The sequence below is a fragment of the Argiope bruennichi genome, chromosome X2, assembly GCF_947563725.1.
Source record: "Argiope bruennichi chromosome X2, qqArgBrue1.1, whole genome shotgun sequence".
Classification (NCBI taxonomy): Eukaryota; Metazoa; Arthropoda; class Arachnida; order Araneae; family Araneidae; genus Argiope; species Argiope bruennichi.
In genome coordinates this window covers 115,250,957-115,278,588 of record NC_079163.1, presented here as the reverse complement: position 1 = coordinate 115,278,588, position 27,632 = coordinate 115,250,957, and the positions used below count along the sequence as shown (strand labels likewise).

The 27,632-nt window shown below is 29.1% G+C and overlaps 1 protein-coding gene across 3 annotated transcripts in view; it reads right to left on the bottom strand.

Annotated features, from left to right (window-relative positions):
• LOC129960635 (beta-1,3-galactosyltransferase 1-like) overlaps window positions 1–25,932 on the bottom strand; it is a 29,935-nt gene extending 4,003 nt beyond the window's left edge. Inside the window, exons 1-2 of one of the 3 annotated variants that reach the window (XM_056074181.1) lie at window positions 25,869–25,932; window positions 24,014–24,212 (exon numbers count right to left, since the gene is read on the bottom strand). In XM_056074181.1, coding sequence (XP_055930156.1) covers window positions 24,014–24,102 — 89 coding nt within the window. In that variant the 5' untranslated portion in view covers window positions 24,103–24,212; window positions 25,869–25,932. Of the gene's footprint in view, window positions 1–5,505; window positions 5,650–6,190; window positions 6,228–24,013; window positions 24,213–25,868 lie in introns of those variants that run through there. The other 2 variants (XM_056074183.1, XM_056074182.1) reach the window with 2 other exon arrangements.
• Window positions 25,933–27,632: the final 1,700 nt, after the last annotated feature.

Sequence of the window (27,632 nt, the reverse complement as noted above, 5' to 3'; positions counted from 1 at the left end):
TCAATGATCTAAAAAAAAAAAAAGGAGAAGAATTTTCCCACAGTCTTTATACTTATTTTTTGCATCGAAATCCTTTCGAATTATAATGCAGAAAAAAGTTTTTATTCTAAAATATTAATGGCCGTGTATTGTCTGGTCAAATCCTTCCTTTTTCCTTAATATTTAATAAAAAATATATATTAAATTCTTTAATAAAATCTTTCAGTAACTGTTCCTTTCTTAATTGCATACTTTAAATTAACTTCAAGAATAAATGATTTACTAAACACTTTAAAATATGCGAAATATAAGTCATGGGAAAGTAGAGAGTAACATTTTCTGATTGACTGTTCCAAAGTCGAGAAGTTAAAAATAGTTAAGGAATAACTGGATGCATAGCACATCATATTATTTATTTGTAAATCAATTTTTAAAAAATTATAGTTTTTTATAATTATTTACTGCACAATTTTTCACATGGTTTGAGTTAGTTACGTTATGCATTCAATAATCTTTGGTAATTGACTGACTATCAATAATTCCACAATTAGTCTTTAATCTTTGTCGTAAGAAGCAAACAATATTTCAAAAACGAATACTATCCTTTGGTTATAGCAATCGACAGACTTCTTCAGTTCTTAATATGCTATTATATAAAGAATTCCTTTATTAAAGGACTCAGTGAAAGCAAAAACATTATTACATATTATTATATTATACAAAACCAAAAATTATAATTGACATTACAACATAAAAAGGAATATCTAGAAGATATAAATAAACGAAATACCCCATAAATCTGATGGTTTATTTAGCAAATATAAGTTCACCAAGAATTTCTTGGAGTTTTCTTTTGATGTGCAATTTGCAATTCTGGTTTACTTATAACTAGTTCGATTACGATAATCAAATGAAAAAAGCCTTAATTTTATGTTAAGCTTCGTTGCTTAGTGAAAAAAAGCATGTATATAGATAATCGCTGACGGATTTTCTCCAAAACATTTATGTCAATCTTAATTTTAGCGTAAAGACAAAGATTAAATTTTTTGTCTATCTTATTTTCATTTTGATTTATAATTTTTTTTTTATGTATTTAGTTAGTGTATTTTTGCAGGGAAATCTAAAGCGCAGTTATTTGTCAAAGCCTTGAAGTTGAATTTTTTGACGGTTGCAGTATTTTCTATACTTCATATCTAAAAAAAAAAAAATAAGAAAGAACTTAATGATCATTCAGTACTTAATTTAACTAGCTTAAACTAATGTCATGTAAATAAAAATATGATTCAAAATTCATGAGGGTTATTTGCGAATACATTTTTATATAAATAAGTTTCGTAAAAATCCCAAATTTTTATTCAAGTGAAACCAAATTTGAGCAAACTGTTTATTGAATGAGTTAAGAATTTCGAACTTGCATGAAAGAACAAGAAATTTTTACGATTTCGCCTCTTAAATTTTTGATCAATAATAAGTAATCACAAAAAACCAAATCATCTAAATTCATAAGTGAATAGATATTGAATAGAATTTCTTTCATTTACCTTTAATAAATGTTTCGTTATCTTATTTTATTTCTCTGCGTCTACGGTCCACAGTGGCATGGAATCATGAACAGGGAGACAGCAGGTTCTAGACTGGATTCCATCTGAGATTCACCGTGTATGCGTGATACTAAATCCTTTTTGCACAAACGCTTTATTGCTGGTGTTGTGTGAAAATGAGTAAAAGCGGATGTCTGCTCGGGTGTTACCGTGTCATCTGACAGCAGTTAAGAATTATGAAATTCTGTCACAAAATGGTCCTCATTTTAGCTACAAAAGGCAGTGTTAATCTACTGAAATCCGATTATCCCCAGTCGATGTGGAGGTTACAAAACATATGCGATCCAAAAGAGATTGCATACAAAAAAGCTTAAAATTTGATATAATGAAATATAATAGCAATGATTTGAAATAAACTGATTCGCTGAAATACATTTAAAAGTTTAAAATGAGTCGATAACGCTATAGGTAAAATAATTTGATGTAGTGAAACTTTTTTATATAACGCATACATACCATTGTATGTTTTGTTTCTCACGTATCTGGATAATTTTCTTCATCATGCAAAAATCTTGATAGAATTTGCCTCAAATATTGTTTGAATTTCGTAATAACATAGTTTGCCGCAAAGATTATTGCGATACGGTTTTCGACTATTAATTTTGTGAAAACTTATTCTACTTATGCCTTCACTACGATAATGATACTATGCCTTTACAGAAATTTCATTTAAATATAATCTTTCATTACGAGTTTCCATGCAGTAAATACTCTAACTTTCATTATCTAAAATTTATTATTAAATAATTGTAATTATTTAATATTTTGTGTCTAAAATTCCCTTTTCGGTTATCTTAAATTTTTTAGTTAAATTATAAATTCTGTCACGTTATAAAACATTACCTAAAATTTAACTTTTTGTTCTTAAAATAATGGTAATAAGAATCTTCAAGCATTTATCGGATTGTATTTTTAAAACGGAACTTAGAATTTGGCGACACAATTCAATGAAATAACTTTTGAACGCATTTGTATTGTTTTACTTTCTCTCATAACATTAGAGCATTTTGGAGGTTACAGTAGTAATGGAGTGAAACCTAGCATAAAAATAATATAATAAAATTATTGCATTAATACATGTATTCAGTTAGTTAAATCAGAACTATCATTGGGATGAGTTAGTTGAATTTGAATTTTATTTCAATCATTTATTTTGGCTTGTCTCGGTACCTGATCTTCAGTTCTTTCCAATGCAAAAGAAAATTGTTATCGGCAAAATTTATCAATCATTCCTCTTTTTCTGCTACGCTCATCAACGCTTTTCCCCCCAGTTTTCACAGAAAAAAATGAGCATACAGGTAGCACGCATTTCCGCTAATCATACGAGATCAGTTGGTGGAGATGATACTAATAATGGAAATAAAAATTTACAATATTATTTAGAATATAATAAACTGGCCATACCGGTATTTTCTCATTGGTCATCATATACACTTAATGATCTTTGGACTAAGAACTTGAGCTTGATCTTCGATAAAGAAACTGAGATTCACCACAAAACTGTAAGAATAGGTAAACCAACCAAGATAGAGGCGTATTCAAAATATTAGGGAGGTGTCTCCTTAGTGTTTTCAAAAAATAAAAAACCTCTTTTTTTTATTTAAATCGAAAACTTTCTTTATTAAAATTAGACAGATTGACAAATGTGAAAGTTTCATGTTAACTTTTTATACCTTGTACTGCTACTGAATTCATTATAACAGAATGAGCACAAGTCTAACAATCCTCTAGGAATTTATTCCTTAGATTTTAAAATTGTGTTCAATAATTTCTAAAATATGAGAAATAAAACGATTAATTGAAAATGTATTGGGATAATAATTTGAAGCAGTGTTTTCTTTCAGATATTTACTTGCCTACTGGATGACACTGGAATTTTCAGGAATATTGGCGATAGGACCAACAAGAGGCGAATTATGTTGATTTTTCGCGAATATTTTGTGCTCTGCTTCGGAGGCTATAAAAAGCCAGCAGTTGAAATCGAATTCAGTCATATAGTTAGTTAGAGTTGAGTCAGTGACGAATGAGTTGGATCAGTTCAACGAAGCGTCAAGTGGCGCTCAAGCAATTAGTGAATTGAGGATTGATCCGTGAGCCGAGTCTTGGAGGCAAGTATTGAAGCAGCATCAAATCGTGTGTTGAGTAGCTAGTCGTATAGTTGTGAATCGGCAGTTGAGTACAGCTAAAGCGAGGAGACAGTAGAGAATATCAGGCTGTAACGTTTCCCCTTTTCCCTCACATGGTTAATGGCATCTGGACCAAATGTAACATCTCTTGCTTTCCCACACATCGTTAAGTGCATGCAGATCTCCAGATGTGTATCCTTTTCACTAGGAGAGTCATTGTGTCTGGTCAATTGTTACTATACCCAGGTATGAGAAAACAGATGTGTATCCCGTCGTTTCAAATAGAGCTATCATGTTTTCAAGGGAGAGGAACTTCGAAACATCTAGATGCTAACCTTTTTTCCTTTATGAAGATTCCTCAAGTCATCAAGAACATATTAATTACCAGCAACCATTGTCATTAAGTGTGAAACCCAAGTGCACTTCAGCCGGCGTTAGCTGAAAATTGATTGTAATTGACATGTGCTCCAGAGACGGTTAGCCAGAAAGATGGTTCCTTAACAGGCACTTCTTCGGTCGGGTTTAGATCATTGAGGAAGCGCTGCTGAGTAACTATCGGATGATAGGGAACTCAAGTTTACCAATGGGAAAACCGGAAGCGGTCATCTGATGAAAATAAAATGCGTTTTTAAATCTTTTTTTAATTTATAAAAATCATTGAACTTTAACGTGAAATTACCAGAGCCACATCAGCCATCTGATTCTTTAAAAATCAGAGTTCCCCAAGAAGCACCACGAGGAGGTGTGGTTGGACTTTGCCTCTTACAAAAAAATTTTTTATCCTTCAAGAATTTAAATTCTATTATTAATATTAATACTTTGTTTCCATAAATACAACTAAGATGCACTGATAATATCCAGGGTTTTTTTGTTTTTTTTTGCTTTTACTTAACTTTGCATTACTATTTTTGAGCTTGGAATAATTATTTAAAAATGTATTAATAAAAATAGATATAAATTTTTAATTGTGCTCTTCTTTCGTTCGTTTTCATGTACAGCATATGCCTGCAGCATTTAAATCTGGAATTTTACTTAATATTATTTTTAATTATTTTAATTATTATTTTTTATTATTTTCTTCTAATTTCTCATAGCCTTTTCGAGGGCTTTTTCTATTCAATCGTTCCATCGTAAGCAGAATCATTCAATCTCTTTAAAACTTTTGCATTTATTAAATCAAATATTTTTAAACATAAGCCAACATTTTGCCTCTCAATATTACTTGGATACAAGGATTTAAAAGTTAATTTGGAAGCATATTTTATAACGGATTTTGACTCTTTTCTGTATATTTCTCTTAGATGACCTAAAGATGCATGCATAATTTTACCAAATATATTAAAAGAGGGAAACTGAAAGGTATTATTTGTTGTTTGCTGGTTTAGCCAGTTATTTCAAATGCACTTGATAATATGCACTGAATTAAATAAAAAATATTCTTTCTGAACCTTAGAAACTATCCATTTGTTTACAATTATTTTAAAAAGTAAAATATTTCCTGAGAAAAAAAAGTTTTAAAAAAAGTGAATTCAAAAAATTAGGGAAACAAAAAAAAAAAAAAATGGCTTTCTGTGAAGTCAAAAAAATATTTTATTAGCAAACAAATAACTCTGCTATTAGTATTACCCAAATTGAATTATATGAATCGTTAAACCACTCGTGTTTACGCTCTGCAATGAATAAAGAAAGTCTAATGCTAAGAGACAAGAAATGATTTTAGGCTTAAAGTATACTTCACATTAAAACTCGAAAAAAAAAACCCTGCTATTAAAGAAAAATAAATAATCTTAATTACTCACATGATAATCAAGCGTGATACGGTACTTCGTTTTAGTAACCCACAGACGATGTTATAGAATTTTAATGCAAAAAATGCTCAAAAATCTTTCAATCACAAACGAACGGACACTAGGGACGATGGACATCAACTGGCCAAAGCTGAAAACAATCCATCGTTTAGTTAAAACTGGTAATGGCCGAAACAGTCACTATTCCAAGCCCATAAAACTTTATTACTCTCTTCGTTCTCAGAGGCGCCGGTTCTGTCTTGCCACTTTGTGTGATATTGTGGTTGTTTACTACCGATTACTATTTGCGGGTTGATGTTTGTTCTAAGTGCTGCTGTGCATTGCTTGTGTACGATGTGTCTGTGTATTCGTGTTAATAAACGCCGTTAATTTTATTGAGGCCTTCTGATGTGACACCCATTACAAGGAACCTGTAGACTTTACGGATTTTGTGGAGGAAGCTCCGTGACAAGAATTTTTCTCAAATATTTTTCTCAAAATAGAATGCTCCAGACAGACAGACAGAACAGTGCAATCATATAAATCAGACATCGTGATACTGAAAAGTCAGTTAAAAAATCAATTATTAAAATATGTTTTAGTTCAGAGTTGCAAGTTTTTACCAACTTTACCAATATAATACCAACAGAGTTGAAAAGATCAAATTTTATGAGTCAGAGAATTCCCATCACAATACCTATGTATATAATAGCAGTCTGACTCAGGTAATAAACTACAGAATTTTTGGTATTTTAATCCGGAATTAATTCAATAACAATTAATATATGAAAAAAATTACTCGTACAAGTTAAAGAATCTCAGACTTCATTTACTTGCTTATATGGATTGAAACAGTAATAAATATCCCACATAATATGAATCGTCTGATTAGAAAATTGAAGAAATTCGTATGCCAAGATATTGATAAGGCTGAAGGAGAGTATCAGCCCGTTACACTGTTACAAAACTAGTGTAATGAAACCAATTCACATGACGTTACAGTTCACATGATAAACGTGGTTGAACCATTCATTTAATATTACTCGGCTCTGACGATGTCTGACCTTCGGACAGATGAATGCATTTGCTGTGAGAAAGGAAATATTAAGCGGATAGAAACCCATGGTGAAATAGTAGTGTTGTAATAAACACGACTGCATTAACGTTCCCTAACTTTTCAAAATAAACTCATCTGATATCTCATGATGTTTAACCTCTCAGCCCCCTTCTTATCAAAGCAATATAATATCTAACTGCTCTCTGTTTTGGCTTTCATTCTACAAAATGTATATTGTATCTTAAAATGAAATTGGCCTTGCGTATTTTGTGTGAATCATATGAGCATGAATGAACTGAATTACGCTCTAGGCTTTCGTAAATTCTATTACTGTATATAAAAGCTGAGATGCATATCCATGTTTTTGTCCAATCTGAATTTAGGGGATTCTGTGATATAAAAACAATTGCACAAATCAGTTAGGGTTATCTTACTTCCAGCCCCCGTTTTCACAGATTTTTGCAATCCGAAGGCATCATCAAATTACCCGATTCCAACTCTCAAATGTTTCCAGGGTAGAATTTTTTGCAATTAAAAGAATTTATCAGTTTTTTTATAAAATAAAAAAAAAAAATCACTAATGGCAGAAAGCTTTACTAAAAAGTTGGAAAAGGAAGCAACGGCGTAGCAAGGACAAATGATACCGGGTGCATATTATGAATATTTCGAGCACAGTAGTCATTAGTAATTCCGCAAAGATAAATTGAGCCCTGGGTATGCTATCATTTTTTCGCACCATATTATTTTTAACTTAATATGGAACACAAACGCTCAGATGTTTCTTCTGTATTTCTAGCTCCCGGGGCATTTATATATTCCTTGCCCTCTGGTCGCTACGCCATTGGAAGAAAAAATTGATTCTTGTTGTACTTAATGTTGCACTCATTTTAAATAAGTATAACAGAGAAAAGTTAAAAAATGCAGTTTTTGAATGTTCTTCGATTGGTGGCAATAAATTTTGACAACCGCACAATTCAAACACATTCATTCTAATAGCTTAAATGAAACTCCTTCACACTGAGTTAATATTTTTACGCTGTTATATAAAAATAATAGCACATTCATTTTTACATAAAATTAATACAATTTTCATAAAAACATTTTTTCAAAGAATGATTAATAATGAAAGTTAATATAAATTTTATATGAATGTGAGGATAAAGAATATGAATTTTATTCAAAAATCTTTCGTATCTCTTGAAATTTCTTAAATGCGCATTTTGATGAGTTTCGTTTTTGAAAAATTTAAGTAAATATGTTTTCATTGTTCTTAAGGGAAACAATTTTAGAAACAAATTTCTTACAAACAATTCTTCAAATTCTTCTTCAATTCTTCAAACAATTTTCTTAGATTTAAAAATATAAAATGCATATGCAAAATAAGCCGATGATAAACGTTATATTTAAAACTGTTATTTCGTTTCTTATTACCAATTAGTTCTGTTAAATTATTGTAATTTTTTAAAAAAATTCTGATGTAAAAAAGCCCGCAGTATTGATGATCTTTTTAAAAATCATCTGTAAGAAAAGATAATAAAACCCTATGCCAGCTGAAGATAATTTTATTCATAATTAACAATAAAACCACGCTTGTGTACATTTATAATTTATACGAGTTTCAGTAACCGGATGCCTTCAGAAATCTAATATAAAAATTGTCATTATCTTGCAAGCATCAACAGCAGTAATGCTTTAGAAACTCGTTGCGACATTTTGGCGATAGTGGTACTACTTTATATATCGTATTTTAGTAATTCACAGTTAAAAGGTTTTAAAATCTATCACTTACCCGCTCTCTCAATTATCATTTTCAACTTTGATCTCCAGAGATCTGTGGTCATTCATTTCTCCCCTTACATCCACCCTCTTACGCCACATTTACTTCACCGAAAGCCTTGTGGGGGGTTAGAAAGTTCCTTTATCTAGCTTGCTGCCTTGGAAATCATATTATAATGCAAATGAATGGGTGGCATACCCAAACCTGTTTACAAAGAGGATCACACCTTTGTCGTAGGGCTGGAGAATGAATGACAATGTCACGCCCTTTTCTCCTATTTCATTCTTGTAAGACAATCAACCAATAAAACAGCTGTACAAAAAGAATAATGATAATAAAATAAAATAAACTTTGGTCTACAAGCGAACTTAAAAACATTCAGGACCTAATGTTCTAAAATTAAAAGGTTTCTCAATTTTAATCTAGATCATTAATTGTGAGAACGATTTTTTTATGATACTCTGGCTCGGATTCCTACCGAGAACATTTGATCCAATCAGTTAAAGATCGATTTTGTTTCTTTTCAATTAAAGTATTATTTCATGATCACAATTCAATCTTTGTGCATAAATGCCGTTTGTGCATAAATACATATATAAAATGTAACGAATGTAATATAAAATGAAGCATACATGATCCTGAAGTAACTTTTACAATAAAGTGAGCACAAACTGATAAAATTCATATTTTTATTTGAAAAAAAAATTATGCATGATTATAAAAGTTGCAGGTATTAAAAATTGAATTGCAACAGAACTGTTAAAGTCATTAACAATAAAATGAAAAAATGTAAGTAAACCATAAATAATACAAAGAGATTTCGCCAGTAATAAGTAATAATAGTAATTTTATTGCTATTATAAAGTAGATACACCACTAAAAACATTTTAAATACGTCTCTCTAAAATTTGGGATTTTTTATACTAAATTGTAATTCTTTATTTTACTTACTGGGTATATCAAGTGCATCGAAATAGAGTTTCAATTTAACGAATATATTGCTCAAATTGGCTAATACGATTTAATACATGTAAATACAATCATGATATTAAAGAACTAGAAGAGACAGAGGAATCATTATTCCATCAAAATTGAGGTGAAAAATAATTTTTCATTTTTGTGAAGAAAGTATCTAATAGTACAACTGTCCGTTGTTTCATATTCCCTGATAGTACTATTTCTTTACAGGGGAAAAAAAAGCTAATGAGTTCAAGCTACATTTAGTAGCTGAAAATTTTTATATGTGAAGATCTAAGAGTTTATTTTTCAGCTTCCGCCAACCGTTTCCAAAAGCTCAATTTTTGATATGATATTGTCGGAAATGATTGAATCAATCGATATGTATAGAAGGTCTACTTTTCAAGTTATATTCAGTACGAATTCAAGCTCTAAAACGTAGAGAGAGCTATGGCAGACCGCATCGTACGGCGATGGACGTAATAAGTGTTTTTACACATATTAATTCTGTAGAAACAGTTCTGTAAAATATAACAACTATCATTTAAAATATGGAGTTTTATTACACAGAGTATTGATAGTTGTTTTTAAAACTAAATTCTTTTCAAGTGCAGAGTAATTCAGAACAATTGTATCAATTACAAATGACCTTAAATTTCTTTTAAACAACGAATAGGAGGAAAAAAATTCAACACAATGTTGATGGAAGTGTAAAATTGTGTTTATGTACATAATAATTGCTCTAAATGATCTCTGTTGGTCACACGCGCAATATTCACATGATAGTCCATTTCGCGATAGACACTGTGAAGAACTTTTGTATCCATTGATGCATCACACTCGATAATAAAATATATGTTCTACGCAGGGCCATCTAAATCTTCTGATATTACTTTCTGTGTTTTCCTTTCATTAGGGATAATTTATAGGTTCTATTATAACCCTCTTTACCAGTATCAGTGAATGAAGTGAAGGCATGCATAAAGAAGATTTCCTGTAACTGCGGAATGGTTGAATGTAATCTATGGAGACCAAAGATAGTCACCATGAGCAATTAATATATAGATAAAGAAAACTTTAAGCTGCCATTTGTATTGCGTTTGAATCTTTTTTTTTTTTTCCTTCTGCAGTTGTTTGCAAGGAAATTGTAGCCATTTATAATCGATATGATTCTTTTGAATTGCCTGATTCTTAGTCTTAAATATTCAAGATTATTTATTAGGCCCTAATGTTATATCAAGCAGCTTTTCGTGCTGTCGGCTTGAGTTCTTACTGACAGTAGAATACTTTGTTAGCTTCGAAATGCTTAATCAGTACATGTCCATGAATAGGCATTATTATTTTTGGGGGGGAAATCACTGTAACTATTACCGCTTACAGTAGAATTTCAGTTACCCGATATTGACATGAATTTCTAACGTCACACTGAAAAGAGAAATCAGCTAGTAAATTTTGTCATCGCTGCTTTATAAAAATGTCATGTATCAAAAACTTCACACAGCAAAACATACGAAACTGAGATGTAACAGCTGGAATCTTTAACGGTATATGACATTTTGTGATAACGACATGCAATAATCATATATGATATACAACAGTTTGTGAGAATATGTAGCTAACCTACATAAGTGCTTTGGTAAATTTGACTAATTATATATTGATATAACAGAAATGTCATGTTTAATAGAATACTAAAGAAAACTCCATTCGCTCAAAGTTAATTTCGAAAATGGTAAATTTTTATCCATTAGATAAAGGTGAAGATAATATTTATGGCTAAAGATCAAAAAACATTTTAATAATCTTAGAAAACAGTATCCTAATTTGCATATGTCCAATAGATTATATACGCTGAAAAATTGCCTTTGCAAGTGAGCTAGTTAATACGTCACTCAAGCGCTTACTTGAGCGATGCGGCTCCGCTTCGTTTCTTTTCACCACATTCAACTTGGAACATAGAAATAAATGCTTAATGAACATCTGTTTCAAGGTCTATTAATAAAACACACCCCTCGATAAGGGCCTCGTTAGTTTAAAAGTAGTTTCTAGATTAGACTATTTTTTGTGAGGTTCACTAATTTTATATTTATTTTCTGAATAATTAAAGGGTTAATAGCATTGGTCGGATTTTGGGTGCAGCCACAAAGGTAAAAATAGCTCAGTAAAAATAAAACTTAATTATCGGGGTCTAAGACTAGAGACTAATTGCAGTCTCTTTATCAACTCATGCAATTAGTTAGCGATAGAAGAATCGAAGCGTTTAAAGGTGTACTGTTACAGGATTATGAAAGATATAAAAGGTACTCATTAAATTAAGCTGACGATAAATCCATTTTATTGTTTAAAAAATTTTTTGAATAAACCGAAAAGAAATTTATTACTGCAAGGCGAAATATAGGAATTAATTTTCAGCAGTGGTTTTTTATTACATATATTTTATACTCGTACTTATGGGTGCATGTTTTGTATAATACGAGAAAAGAAATTTAGAGCTGAAAAAGCTTTTATAAATCTTACAAAAAAAATTTCTCTTAAATGAAAACGTGTTAAAAATCTGAAGCTTTATTGTTGTTATTAAATAAAAAATATAATTTAACATACCAAAAGTTATATTACATATAAAACATAGTAGATGTTAGTATTATATAAAAATGATGGCTTAACATTGAGGAAGTTATTATTATATGGAAAACAAACTTTAATGAAGGAGAATTTATTATTTTATGAAAAACATGGAACATTATCATTACATGAAAGCATTTCATACAATAACATAGTTGCAATTATTATAAATATAAAAAATATAATTAAAAATAGTAGAACATGCTTTTGGTTATACGCTAACTATGTCGCGCTAATTAATTTTATCATTGAGGAGAGGGAGTGAAATCAGCACAGTATGAAATTTTCGGCAGTTGTGTAGATGATTAAACATCTACACAACTTTGCTGTACAACTTTGATTCAATATGTGTTAAATCAATCCACTATGTTGAAAATTTTGAAATTTTTCATATAAAAATAGCTTTAAACAAAACTGTAGTTAAATCGAGAAAGAACTTTCAAAATATTTCAAGAAAAAAAGTTCATAAACACAGTAGAGTGAGCACAGTAAGGAAGCTGTATCTTTCAGAATTGCAATTTCTATAACAAAAACAAAGAAACAAAAACCCAATGACATTTCGTTTATGTTTATTGTCATCTATCTAAAGGGACTATTTTATCAGCAAAAATTCACCAAGCGTATTTTAAAGTTATATATATTTTTTAATATTAAATATAAAAGTGTTATTTCAAATATGACTATAAACGGTAATTTAACCTAAATGTTGTACAGTAACCCTATTCATAAACGGGGATATATTTCTAGAACACAAATGTATTATTTCACAAGATATAAAATTGCGAATGTATTGTATTTCTTTAAACATTTTGTTTATATTATATTATAAATGAAATTTAAAGACATTTTTTTACTTTTTCGAAAGAATAAGGGATTTAGTGACTTATTGATATTGTAATGCATTCTTTTCTGAAACTTACTTGGAACCTAAAAAATTTGGCGATTAAGTACATTAAGATCATAAGCTTTGAGACGGGTTAAATATGCCGGAGGATGTATGTGTGTGATGAACTAACTATATTATGGATTGTAATTTCTATCGGACTGCTTTTCTCTATAAATAGTACACAGACTTCAAGCTTCTAAAACTTTTGAATGATTATTAAGAATATATGATTTTCCTGCGTGTCTTAAATCATTACAATCTAGCCTTATTAATCGATAAATAAATGATTAAAATTTCTTTAATGTCATGTTTTAAAAATATCTGAGAGAATATAAAGAGTCTATCTCATGAAACAATATTATCTCATCAATATTTCTTGCCATAAGTTGTTTCTTGTCAAGATGAGTTTTAATGTGCCGGCTTTTCAAAGGGAATAAAACATTCTGATCAGAAATTGGACTTTTTTCATGGTATTTTCAAGAATATCTACAACGGATATGGAAAGATAAGAACATTTTCTCTCTCTCTCCAATCAAACAATGCTTCAAACTCTTCCAAAACGGGATGTTATTTCAACTAAACTAAAACTTAAACTATTCTGAGCTGATCAAATATTGATATCAAATCATCATTCTTTGCTTTTCCGAAGTCTTTTTATGTCTTCCGAAAAATGATAAATGATGGTTTCTGAAAGGGAATAAAATATTCTGAGCTCAGTGAGTGAAAGCCTACATCTCAGTGAATGTTTAATAGGAGATCGATTGAATCAAGAGCAAAAGCAAATGTTTGCTTATAATTTTATCAAGATAAATCTATATATTGCAATTATTTTTTTATTTTTTTCTACAGCTTTTCAACCATTTAAATAATAATAAGGAATATAGAGAAAGTAATTAAAACTAATTTTAATTATTGATTTTTGATTAATTTAAAAAATTAATTAAATTAGACCATGGGATACAGTAGTCACATGACAAGCACGTGCCATCTAATATCAAAGTAAATGCTGTCTTAAGTCGAGCTTTGTTATCCCATCTCTTTATCTTCATACAAGATGAGCAATGGATGGCAGAAGTAAGTTGGCTTTGTGCATTTGAAATGCAATATGTGAATATTGCATAAGTTCAGGAAAAATTAAACTTTCTTAACTTAAAAAACTTTACTTAGAAACTTCTTAACTTAAAAAACTTTTTAACTTAGTTTTAAACAATTAAACTTATTTCATAAGCAATTAAAATTTCTTGATCAAAATCTTACTTTTTCATATAAAAAATGAACTAAATAATTAGCTTTATTAAACACTAGCCGCCTTTGACGACCAGCCGGTTCGCCAATCTTAATGATCGTTAAAATTTTAATAATTAAATATTTTATGCAATTCCTATTTTAATAGCTTCTTCATCAAAATATTTTAAAACTTCAGATTTTGATAGTCATATATTTCACTCATAATATTATAAAGGCCTTCAGTCATAACGTAATATGTATCTCTCTAATTTTCTGTTAGCTCCCGTAGAATTTATGCTTTAAATTAAAGTGGAAAGGATTAATCTGCAATTAATATAATAATATTTTTTACTGAAATAAAGCATTTTTTTATAATATGATTACTAAAAGCAGAGTCACTGAGCATATAAACTTTATGGGCATTAAAGAATAACTTTCTTACAGCTTTATCCCATCTTTAGCTGAATATCTTTCTTATGTAATATCTCAAGAATTTGTCAACAAAATTTTCTCTGATTCATCATGAGCAGATCGATTCATTAACAATGTTTAATTTTAAATACATCAAACACTAAGGAAATAAAAGGAATCGTTTAAAATAATCGGTCGAAAACAGGTTAAAAAAACTAATTAAAAAACGATGTATTTAAAACAATAAGCATACACAAAAAATATATAACCAACATAAATACAATTTAATTACAAAAGCATACAACTAACCTAAAAATAATTTAAATACAGTCCGCATCCGTTGATAATAGTTGTCAACAATCAGAACACAATGCGTATGCTTGAATTTTCAACGACAGTTACGTTAACGCAAATGCGTGAATTTTTCTACGCCAGTTGGGGTAACGCTATGCAAATTAGAAATTTTTAATTTCCTTTACTCTGTTTTATTTTAATTCAAAAGTACTTCAAAATAAATCTGAAAGATCGATTAATTAACAATATTTAATTTTAAATGCATCAAACATTAAGAAAATAAACAGAATCGTCTGAAATAATCTGCCGAAAAATGTTAGGCCTAGCCTCATTAGCGTGGGAAAAAAACTGAAGCCTTACTCATTTGGCGGGAAAATGAAGATTTTTTTGGCGGGAAAGTTAGTTTTTAATTAATAATTAAATTTCTAATTAAAAATTCAAAAAAAGGAAACTCAGGTGCACATTCCCGATCTCCAAGGTATGCATGCACCATATTTGGTAGCTGTAGGTCAAAGGTCTGGCCTGTAGAGCGCCAACACACACACACACACACACACACACACACACACACACACACACACACACACACACACACACACACACATTGAGCTTTATATAAGTATAGATAAAAATTTTCAAAATTAGGTTTTAAAAAGGCAAAAATATAAACAAAGAAATTAAGCATCACTTACATGCAAAATTGTACAACAGAATGTAAAGCTACAGTGCTTTATTAATAACTGGAATTTAGTATTCCTATCGATATACTACGATTTAATATAATTTTATGACAAAAATTCTTAATTGCCATAGCCATTAAGTATATACATTATAAGTTATTATTTCGAATATTTATTAAGCATGAAAATTTACTAAATTTGTACAGTTCTTTTTTCCTGGTGAAGAAAGTTCGTACAATTTTTTAATGAGGGCTAAATAACATACGTTTTTTAGATTAGTCTTTATTTATTTCGTCTAAGAGAACTTACCATTTCATGAACTATTGAAGTTACTAAATACGAACTTTAAGCACGATTATATTTTTTGAATGCATTTTATGCTCTATATTGTTATTTTTGTATTATGTACGTTTTCTCTTTCTCTGGCTTCCGATAAGATTAATTTAAAATCACTTATAGATCTAAAATTTCAATTATTTTTATCATCGATAGATAAATTTACTGAATTCATATATTACTTTAAAGTTTTAATCGCAATTGTATTTCTACATTGGAAAGAAATAAGAACTTAGTTTGCGAAATTGGACATCGTTTTATTAAAATAAAAAAAATAATAAATTTTTAATAAAAAATAATCTAAAGGTGAATCGAGATTTGAAATTTAAAAATATATTTACAGTAAAACCTTGCTTATACATCTTTTTAGAACCTGACATAAAAAGACGTATAAATGAAACGACGTATAATCGAAATTTTAAAAAATCTTGATTATTAAAAACTTAACACTACTAAATTTGCAAATTCATTTAAAGTAATAATTTTAAAGTTTTTTTTCATCGATTAATTGGCAAATGGGGAAAATTTGTTGTAAAATTGTTGGGGTTTGCACATACTAAACAAGTAGGATATGTAGGAAATAATTTATTTAACTCCCGAATTAAATGCATGACGAAATAAAAGAACAGTCAACAGTAGTTTGTAGCAAACTACTGCACTCCGCAGTGATTTGTATAAAATAAGATTGGTGTAACGCGAATACGGTTTGAATCTGCGCGGCTTAATTATAAAAGATATTTGCTTAGAATAAGTATCACTAAAAGAATCCGTGGACGCCATGGTTCAAGCCAGTGGGTTCGACACTCTTGTAGCATGGTCGTTAAAAACTCTAATAAATCGTGCCTTAAGTGCTGAAATTTTTTAAATCCAATATAAAATTGTAAATTTTTATTCCATTTTATCTGATTTCTGACTAGTTTATTTTTAAATTCACCTGAAATGAGACCATATTTCTTAGACTACAAATTGGAAACTTATTGAATCCATGCTCCAGTCGAAGGCTTTGCGCACAATGGCGAAAAAAGATTTCTAAATAGAAAAGAAATATGAGCCCAACTAGCAATAATGAGCGCCACTAAGTCTTCTAAAAAAGAACTCGCATCCACTAAATAGTCTCAGAAGAGGCATTTCTCTTTATAAATAGTGAGAGTAACAGAAAGCAGCAGATATAGGTAAGACTCATATATTTCTCGTGAACGGCATTACTCAGCGTAATGAGCTTCGTCTGCAATTATTCTCGGATTTTTCCTTTTGATGTGAATATCAATAATTTCAAGATCAAGAGCTCGGCAGCAAGAATGAAAAGAATTATTTCGCTGTCTGCTAACAAGGCATTTTACGTAAGAGAACTATTATAGTCTAAGTTTTGTTGTAAAAGGTTTAGAAGATATGTAATATAGAAGGGGAGAAAGATAGCAAATAATAAGAAATCTTTATTAAAACGCTAAAAATATATGGCGAAATGGAATAGAAGACGATAAAAGATTTGCCCTTATTAAAAAAAGGGGGGGGAGTGTACTTTGCTAAAGACTTTATACACTTTGTTCAAAAAGTAATTATTTTTACTTTATCTTTAAAAAGTAGCTGAGGTGATTTTTCAGTTTTGTTTTGATGACAGATTTCTGCAGTGAGTACGAATTATTTTTATTATTATTTATTGGCGATGCAATCATTATGATATAATAAATGCAATATCGCCAAGCAAGAAAGATAATAAATATTTTGACATCGTTATTAAAATGCTTAAAAGGTATGCTGAAATGGAACGTAAAATGAGAAATGATTTATGCTCATAAACTGAAGAAAATATGGACTTTGTTAAAGATTTTCTAAACTTTGTTCAAGAAGTAATTACTTTTACTTTATCTTTAAGAAATAGTTGGGATAATTTTTCAAGTACTTTTTGATGACTGATTTCTTACTTAGAGTGTACATTATTTTTTATTATTTTCTTTCTTCGAAGAATCTTTGGCAGTTTGCTTGACTTTTAATTTTCTTAAGCCTGGTTTAATTTTACTATACTGATATACTGATGCTATTTTTCTGTTATCTTTGCTTTATTCGACGAAAAAGCAAACATCAGTACGGAGCTTTTATTTTGAGTGTAATTTTGAGAAAGGCTGTTAGATGCTGATAACGAGTTAATTAGTATTTATGTTCAAACAAATGCCTTTTTTTTAAATAAAATTTTTCAAGTTATATAGGAAAAAGAATTATAGCTCTCATTTAAATAATATTTTTGTTTCAAAAACTGTATTTTTTCAATATAGATTAAAAGGATTATAACCAATTGATAGTCAATAGAATTTGTGCATTTTTCAACGTTCACTTGTTGAAAAAAATTAATAAAAATATGTAATGCCCTATAAGGATTAAGTAAACGTGTTAAATGTCCACATAATTAATATTTGCATTCAATAAACGTCTTTCACGTTTAACAAAATATTTCGACTTGATCATGCTATTGTCTACAAATAATGAGGGGGAAAAATTTAATTGTAGTTTTATTTTAGTTTAGTTATATTAACGTCCCATTTGAAAGTAACTCCGGGACTATTTTGGGATGGGCCTCGTCATGTGGAATGACGTTCAAATGATGGGGACGGCACCTGAGCTGGCACGTCCTTTTCAAAGCTTCCGCGCCTCACCTGTTGGTGGACATTTGACCCATGATGTCAGATTTAAAGTGCATCAGGCCCAGATGCACGGCCTGAAATTGGGTTTCGAGTCTGCAGTCTTTGGTCCCGAAGCTGAGCTCTGATCACTAGGCCTTATTTAACATTTACTCGAATTATGTGTTTCTAGTAATCTTAGCTTCGTCGGTTACCGGTAACTACTGTGGCTCTACGAATAAACTCTGCCGGTCACCGTGTATCCCCATAACATTCAGTGTGTGAATAGTTGCATTCACGTAATGATAATTCGTAATATTGAGTCAAATGAATGATTTTGTTTGATCGTTTTGAGATAATACACAATAATTATTCTTTTTTTCCCGCTGCAAGTAATTTTGTTTCGAATAATACATATTTGGGATATAATCGTGAATAATCACTCCACCCCATATTCTGACTCCGTATATAGCGCACTTGAATTACTGTACAATACCTAAATACGGGAGCTGTGAAGCATCTAAAATAAAATTCATTACAAGTTTCTCATGCTTCAAACCACCATAAGTGTGAGACGTTCCGCCATCGGCAAACAGCAACACCATTATCGTGCCGTTCAAGGACCAAAAATCTGCCTACTTAAGCAGTTCCTCATCTTATAATTTACAGATCACTTTCTAAATTGTATTATTCAGAGATGTAAAGCTCATTCATTATAATATAAATTTGAGAATGCTTTTTTTAATTTCAAAGATTTTATGCATTTTTTTTATTCTGCATAGCCACAACATTTTTTCTGCTAATTTTATCTATTTTGTGAATAAGTGAATGATTTTTTGGGGAGGAGGAGAGATTTGGTAGAAATGCAGACACAGTATCCTCATAAATACAAGTAGCTTATTGGAATTCCATAAGTTGTATGCATTTGGATACAAATACCACTTACTATGCTAACCATTGAATTTATCTTTTCCCGATATTTTTATCACCAAATTACAATAATAATAATTATGTTTTGTGTGCGCAAGGTATAGATCGGTATTTAAGAAAGTGTCTGAATGAATGAAAATGTTACAAGATTTTTAAACCTGCTTGCTCTTTTGGTTTCAATATCGTTTTTTAAACTATTTTTCCCAGTATATAAAGCATATCTAATGCCTTGTTATGATGCAAAGATATTCAAGCAAGTAATATTCATAGTATAAATATTTTGACTACATTTATTATTACAGTCTTATCCTTTCTAATATTTTATCTTATTTTATTAATTTTATCTTATCAACGAGTTAATTTTTCAAGTAATTTAATTTTTCATTTGTAAGTTCTTAGAAAGAAGAACTTACGTTCCCACATCAGTACATTTTATTTCAACTGCACTCAGTTATGTTTATTGAACGATGAAAAAAAACACGGAGTTATTATTTCAAAAATTTATTGACACAAATGCAGAATCCTTTATTTTGATAAACTCTCATCTGTTTTTATGTTTAAATTTTCAAACATTAATTTGATATCATATTTTTCATGCTCATAAAGATGAAATTTTGCATTAATTTTCATTCACATTTTTATCTACTGGTATTTTTAAATTTTGCTTGTTTAAATCTTGTGTGTTTTTCATGATAATCAAATATTTTATTATTTTCATAACATAATAATCAGTTAATTAATTCAACAAAATTTTTATTTCAATGGCGACAATTGATAATAGCTTGAGAAACATTGATTTCAAGACTAAAACTTAGAAAAAAATTAAAAAAATTTACTGCTAATGTATACTTATATATGTCTTTAAAGCTCTTTGATTATTACTTTTTCAGACAGCATCGTCTTTTCTTGTTCATTGCAAAAATCCATAACAAGCCAGCAAACGTGAGCAGATCTATCGTATCATTTTTATAAATGTTGAGTTAAACAATGCAAGGTGAAGTGTAATTTTAAGAAAGGGGTTGCCAACTTAGATGTAATCTTCATCATCAGGAACGGCATAAGAATACAATGTTCATCCCAAAATATTTCTCGTGCAGATTCAAAGCAGGATGTCATTTTAAATAAACTAAGCCAAATCATGTATGAAATGATGCAACCACAGTAGTGGCAGATTTAGACATTTTTTCAGTCCCAAGAAATGTACATGATGATGTCCCTCTTTTGAAGGCTGTGACGGCAACTCATTTTAATAACTAGTCAATTAAGTTTCACATTCGAAATTTTTAAAACTTGTTAATGATTTATTTTAGTTAAGTTTTTATTGTTACAAATCTTTTGAAAATATATATGTGTAAAACATAATTTGAAGAAGCAATTGCTGGAGTTCTTTAATGATTCTTGTTCTGCATACTTTCAAGCAAATAATCCAATTTTTAGTCTGTCAAAAAGACTGAGTCCAAGCTATGGCTAGAGCAACGTAACGAACTGAATAGGATGGCAGAAAGCAGAAAAAAGTTACCGTGAGAAAACATTATGTGCTTATATTTTTTTTAAAAAAGGAATTTGTCAATTCAGCATTTTGATTCCGTGGAAACATGAATAGCCAGCGCAACTTAGAAGTTAAAGTTACAGTGAAGTCGAAGTTCGAATGATTAGAAAATTATTTTTAAAAGGAGGCTCATTTGAAATTAGTAAGCATATATATTCATTTGTCTATATTTTTAAGAAATATTTATCTACGGAAAAGTGATTAAAGTTATAAAAAGTGCGAAAAATTAAACATAATTATCAGTTGATGATTTCCTTACTTGCAAATAAAAGTATTTAATCATTATAATAGATTATAAGGAAAAGCTTCAAACAAATATAACATTAAAAATATTATTTTACTGGGCCTATCAAATGGAATATAGCATATATTATTGTTTAACTGAATAATTAATTTCCACGATACAATAAAATTTCAATTAATCTTTAGCGTCCGGAACAGGGTTGCGTTGGATAACCGAATAGACAATTGCTGAAATTTCTTAATACATATATGATTTCACTCCGAGCTTGTAAAGCTTCGAAAATGAAAATTAAATCTTTTAAAAGACTATAATGCATACAAATTGTACTTAATTTTACAAAATCATCAATATCAACTTCAATATAAGAGTAGTGATATGAGGGAATAGAGTACTATAAATCTTTTTAGAAGACGACGAGTAGCAGAAACTGATAGTTAAAGGAGTGAAATTGACCAAAATGTCCTGAATTATAAGCAATTAATTACATTTTAATATTTATTAATGATTTCAATAATTCAATGTAAATACTGTAGTTTTAACACTTTATAGTTTATTGAGTTTGCATTTTTTTACAAATTTATTTATTTGAAAACTAGATTAATAACATTTTTTAATATTGCTGCCCTACGTAGGCTTTAGGCGGCTACGTAGTCTGCTTAGTAGGGAATCTGTCACTGAATCACAACACGATAATTTGAATCCCAGACTTAATAATATTTAGAAATTACATTTATTGAGTTTTACATCCTTCTAAGAGGAACAGAATGCCTGAACTATATTTCACAGAATAATGCAAAGAATTAGGAATAGAAATCTCGAAATAACATATTTGTGAGGGATACATTGTATACGAAAGTCAGAAATCACTAAATGAATACCTTTATTTAATATTAAAAGATCGGTTGAGATTGAAGACCAGTTTTTATGCGTGATATTCATTGTGGCCCTTCTTCATTGTGGCCCTTCTTCATTGTTAATCACTGTGGCCCCACCCACTTTGTCTGCTCTCCTGGAGTGTGGAAAAGCCTCTCCTAAATGTTAGCAAACTTTTTTTCGAACCAAATCACTTAAATATCAGGATGAAAACTGTATTTTATAAATAAATTAATGAAATTATTTGATATTAAAGAATTAGTAAACATTTAATACACACTTTGAAATTTATGTGTTTAATTAAGCATTTGGTAAAAAGCATTGAGCTTTTTCTTTACCAAATGCAAATGCTTAAGAAAGTAGTTTTGAAAGTCATTTTTTTTTTCCAAATGGAATTTGTGCAAGTCGAGAAGCAGAAAAGTGAGAGGCCATTTTACCTCTTTCGCAAGGACAAAAAGGATTAATTTAGATACCATTTAGGAGTCTTAATTCGAAAAGTCAATTTTTTTTTTACAGTTTTGTCACAATGATTCCAAATAGGTGATATATAAAAACAGTAAAAATATCTGAATAGTTAATTTATTCGAAGACGAAATATGAGAGAAATAGGTCTAAGCTAATTCGATAATGCCGGTTTTCTATTCCAGACTAATAGCACTAGAAACACATGAAACAAATGAAATCGACATTTGCCAACAAGAAAGGAAATACCTAAAAGAAAATTCTGGAACTGTTTATCGTAGATTCAAATTATACTGCAATTTTTCGCGTGTGTTAGGAGTAATAAATCTCTTTTCATAAGGAGAGAGAAAGGGAATATTTTCTCTCGGTGGATTCTTAATTGCTCCTTGAACGGCATCATGGCAGATAATCGATAAAAGATTTATAGGGTGAATAGGAAAGGAGCATGAGATCTGTGAGGGAATAGATTGCCTTATTCTTTAGTAGAATGGATCGAAGCCTTTAATTAACACAGAATACAAATTGTTAAAGAAATGCCAAAAGCAGTTTTTTCGGGAAGAAAAAGCAATTTATGTACGAAATAGACACAAGTCATAACTAAATACAACTTTTTGTATGCTGTTAGATTTCAGTAACTGTTTAAAGCAGTAAATTTTTGAAGTTGTGAAGAATTTTGGAATTTTAGAGATGACTTTCCTATTACTTTAGAATTCGCTTTGTTACTTCATTTCACTCTATATATGCCTTTTTTCTATGAATCACCTTTAGTAGAGTTTACACATAGTGAGAATTTCTTAGATCACTGCTGTTGAAAAGAAGGCAATTTTGATAAAGTACACAGATCAAATTAATTTCGAATTACCTGAAGATGCTTTGAGTGGTATCATGTGGATTGTGGTAACGCACAATGGTATTTCTTCAGATATATTAAAGAAAAATATATCATTGGTTAAAAGTGTGCATTGGCATTTATCTAAAATCTATAAATGGTATAAAAGCATAAATTATTTTGAATGCTTTCGGATATGCATAATATTATAATAGTCGAGGGAATGAAAGGGGAATAAGCCATTTAGTTATCTCAAAAACTTATGAAATAATTATTGCGTTGGAAACATTCATTTTTCTATATAGCTTAAAAAAAAGATAAATGGACCTAGTTATGTAATCAAGAACCAATTACCATATTGTGAAGTTCGGATTATCTATTTTAAACGATATATAACGTTGAATATTTGCTGAAAAAATCTGAATTAATTTCGTCCATGCAAAAGACTACACAAAATGCGATAACTGATTTTGGTACGATGCAAAATTAGAATTTTCCTGTAATCTTTCATGTAAATTGTTATGTATAAAAATTTCAAAACTGGAGTTGGTTCTTTATTGTTTAAATAAGTCTACACGTCGCTAATCATAATATATGAATCGTTATCTTCGAAAAGAAAGATGAGAAAAGGAATATGAAGGTAAAAATGCTTTTATGTATTGCTAATGAATATGAATTATATTTAAGAAACATATTTTTTTTTCTTTTGACCTTTTTTTTTCTAATAATTTTTTTCGACCATGTCAAAAATGAAATATTTACTAATATACTTACGGCTTGTTTCGGCACATTAAGTAAGTGAAAAAGAAATCCCATGGAAAAACTGATGAAACGCCTTTTATTTCTCTTTTTTTATCGACCATAGATGCTCGCGCCTTTCAGAAATAAAAGTCAGATGTAAGAAGATGTAATTCTCCGGATATCACTACAAGTAACGTTGTAATCATTTTCTATCGTTCTGAGTCTTAAATGTCTGCAAAAAGCATTGGGAAAAAAACAGATTAATGAACTTTTAATAATTTTAAAAGCATTCAATAAATTACTTTGAGACATTTTAGTGAAAAAATCTTGTATGTCTTTTATAACATTACATTGCTCTTTTTTAAATTTTATTTTCGCATACCTAATGTATAATACAAGACACGAATTTTACGAAATTTGGGTTTATGTTACGTCAAGTTAGATTAATATCTCGATTTTGAAGCTACACCAGCATTAGAAATTTATTAGAAATACCATGATTATGTCAAGCTAATCTATAATAAGCTAATTAAAAGAAAATCGGTTTTTAATTTACATATTATTACACTCTAATTGCTTTTTAAGTTTAAGTTTTCTGATTTATAAGTACGTGTTTTGAGATATCTTAAGCAATGTAAGGAATTTCCTACCAAAAAAAATTTTTTTTGTGACTTTAGAAGATGTATTTCTGAGGTGCACGTTACGTGTAAACATATTTCCTTGCATTAATTAACTAAAATTAAGAATAATATAGTTGTAGCAGAGTATTCTCGACGATTTTAGGAAATGTTCTCACTGTTTTTTAATCGTGTTGCTTCATAATCTTTAACAAATAGATATCAATTATATTATGAATGCCTGTTCTACTTGCCAAAACGTGATAAAAGCGATATTGTAAGTATTTTTATGCGTTACTAATCAATTTTAATTGATTAAAAATTTTTTTTAATAATTAATATTATTGTAGATTAATTTTTTTGAGCTTATGAAATCGTCATTTTCATGCTTTTTTTTTTCAACCTTATCGATAATGGAAAATTTTATTAAGGTATTTCAAGAATTTTCTTTTCTAGAAAAGATATCTATTTATCAAAGTAATGGAGAAACATAATTTTTTTAAAAAAGTCAAAATATTTGTTAAGATTACCAAGAAAAGTATTTGAAAACGCCTGACAATATTATTTAAAATTTCAGTTTGGAAGAAAGAGGAAAATATATTCCCAAGTAATTTAAAAAGCCATATTTTTTTTTTATTACTCTCTAATTTTGACAAAATTAGAAAAATTATATTTATTTTATTTTAAATTAATTAGGGACTTACTAAAGTTTCAGTTAAAAATTATTTTATAAAAAATAATACAGTTTTCTAAAAGATTTTGTTATAAGTTATCTTATTAATAAATTAAACATCTATAAATTTTATGTTACATTAATCAAATAAATGGATTTATTTTGAAAACATTTACATTAAGTTTTTTAACAAAATTTTTTAATTAAAATATTCCCATTGATCTATTTATATAACATTACAAATTTATTTTAAAAAAATATTTGAAATGTATCATTCTATCAAAAAATCCGACTTCTTAATTAAAATTATAATTAATTAGTATATTTTAACATATTCATCTATTCGAAGAAATTATGATAACCTTCAAATTTTGAATTAAAAACATTTCTAGCGACACAACCCAAGCTGCGATATACTATTGTATAGAAAAATAAATATTCAAAGAAGTACATTCTGTAACATTGGTGAGCTAAAAACGTTTTTCATTAATAAACATTACTCTCTAACTAATAATAACTTCTTATATAAACAACATGTGCATAATGTAAACAACAGTGCATGAAGTAGTTTTAAATGAGAGTAAAAAATTTGGTTTACCTGCCACGTGGACATTCTCCGTTGACACTGACTTTACCTCTTTCCCAACTAAACTAAATTCCTTCGTTGTATTCGCTGCACTTTTCAACGTCGTTGCTTGGCAACCATTTCTACCTATTAGACGTGAGGTATGTAATAAACTATCGCTTATAATACTAGCCGATAAGCTCCTGCTAGTATTTATATGACGCCCTGATAACATTGATTCTTACTTTTCGCGTCGATCATTTTCCTCATGGTTACCCAACGGTTTAGAATACTTTTTCCTTTCAAATGAATGTCGTGAATTTGCGTTTTTGAGGTTTTGGTTATATAAATAGATTAGATAGTTGAATAATAGCGGATATTACTAAAATTTGTTCGATTTTAAGCAATCCATGGATTGCTATGAGTAGATAGATTGAAGATTTGGTTGGGTGAATTATATTTCTCTTTTTAACCAACCATTTAATGCGTTTATTGGTTCATCAAATACAAGAACAAAAACATTTTTTGATTTCTTTTTCAAAAATTGAAGAAATGAGACACAGAAAAGTTGCATGTTTATCTGTCAGAACAATTTACACATGCGTACAGATTTATTTGCAAATTTTTGTCGAATTCTATATAGAATCCAAGAAAATTATGAATATATGAAAATTTTTGAGACCATTAGATGGATGCGTAAGTTTTGTTACTTTAACCATTCAGAATTATTAAGAAATTGATTATAGTACGTTGTAAAAAGTTTATGTTCTTATTCCCACATACATATCTTATAAAAAATAAATCAATAAAAAGTGTAATATTTTGTAAAGAAATAGTTTATATATATAGTAACATTATAATAATGTTTTTTGATGTGGTGTACTTGAAAACAATTTTTTAATTACAAAGATTAATAATAAAAGTTTCTATTAAAGCTCATACAAATAAATATTTTGGTATCTTATTACAGAACTTGTGGCGTAACAAATGTGGAGCAAGTGGGACAAGTGCATTGGGGACTCTTACCAGGGCACGAAAAACTGAACAATCAATTAGTTGCATTCCTAAAAAAAAAAAAAAAAAAAAAAAAAAAAGGCCAATGAAGGTAATTGGGCACACATTTTGCAGACCCCCTTTATTTGTTTCAGGTTAAAATAATAACATAAATGGAGAAGAGTAGTATATTTTTTGACAGTGCATAATCATGCTCTGTTGTGTTCAATAAATATGCATTCTTTTTCAAATTAAAAAATTGCCTTCCATAGTCTAACGTTTTAGAAATAAGACGCAGTTATATCAGTAACATTGCGTTGTTATATTTGCAGATTTTTACCCATTGCTATATAGAGCATCAAGGTCAATTAAGCTATCTCATTTATAAGAATGTTCATAAACACCCCAGAGCATTATGAACATTATAAATCATAACTAATATTTATTGTATTTATTAATAACTCTAAACTAAGAAAGGCCTTCTACTTGCTAGGTGAAATGCAAAGGAAATCCATTCCAAAGTCAAAAATATTTAGAACTTCTATGTATGAAAAAGAAATGCATATAATATCATCAATTATTCGTAAATATGAATTTTTTCAGTACAGTAAGTGATTAGTATCAATTTCAACTTAATTTTTTTAAGTACGGCATCAGTGGAATGAATATTGTTGTATATTTTTTAAAAATATTAATAGTTTCACTCAAAAAACTTTTCTAATTTTCATATTTAGACCATTTTTAATTCATAAAGTAACAATGCATCAAATTTGTTTACTTTTTCTTATAATAATGTATTAATAA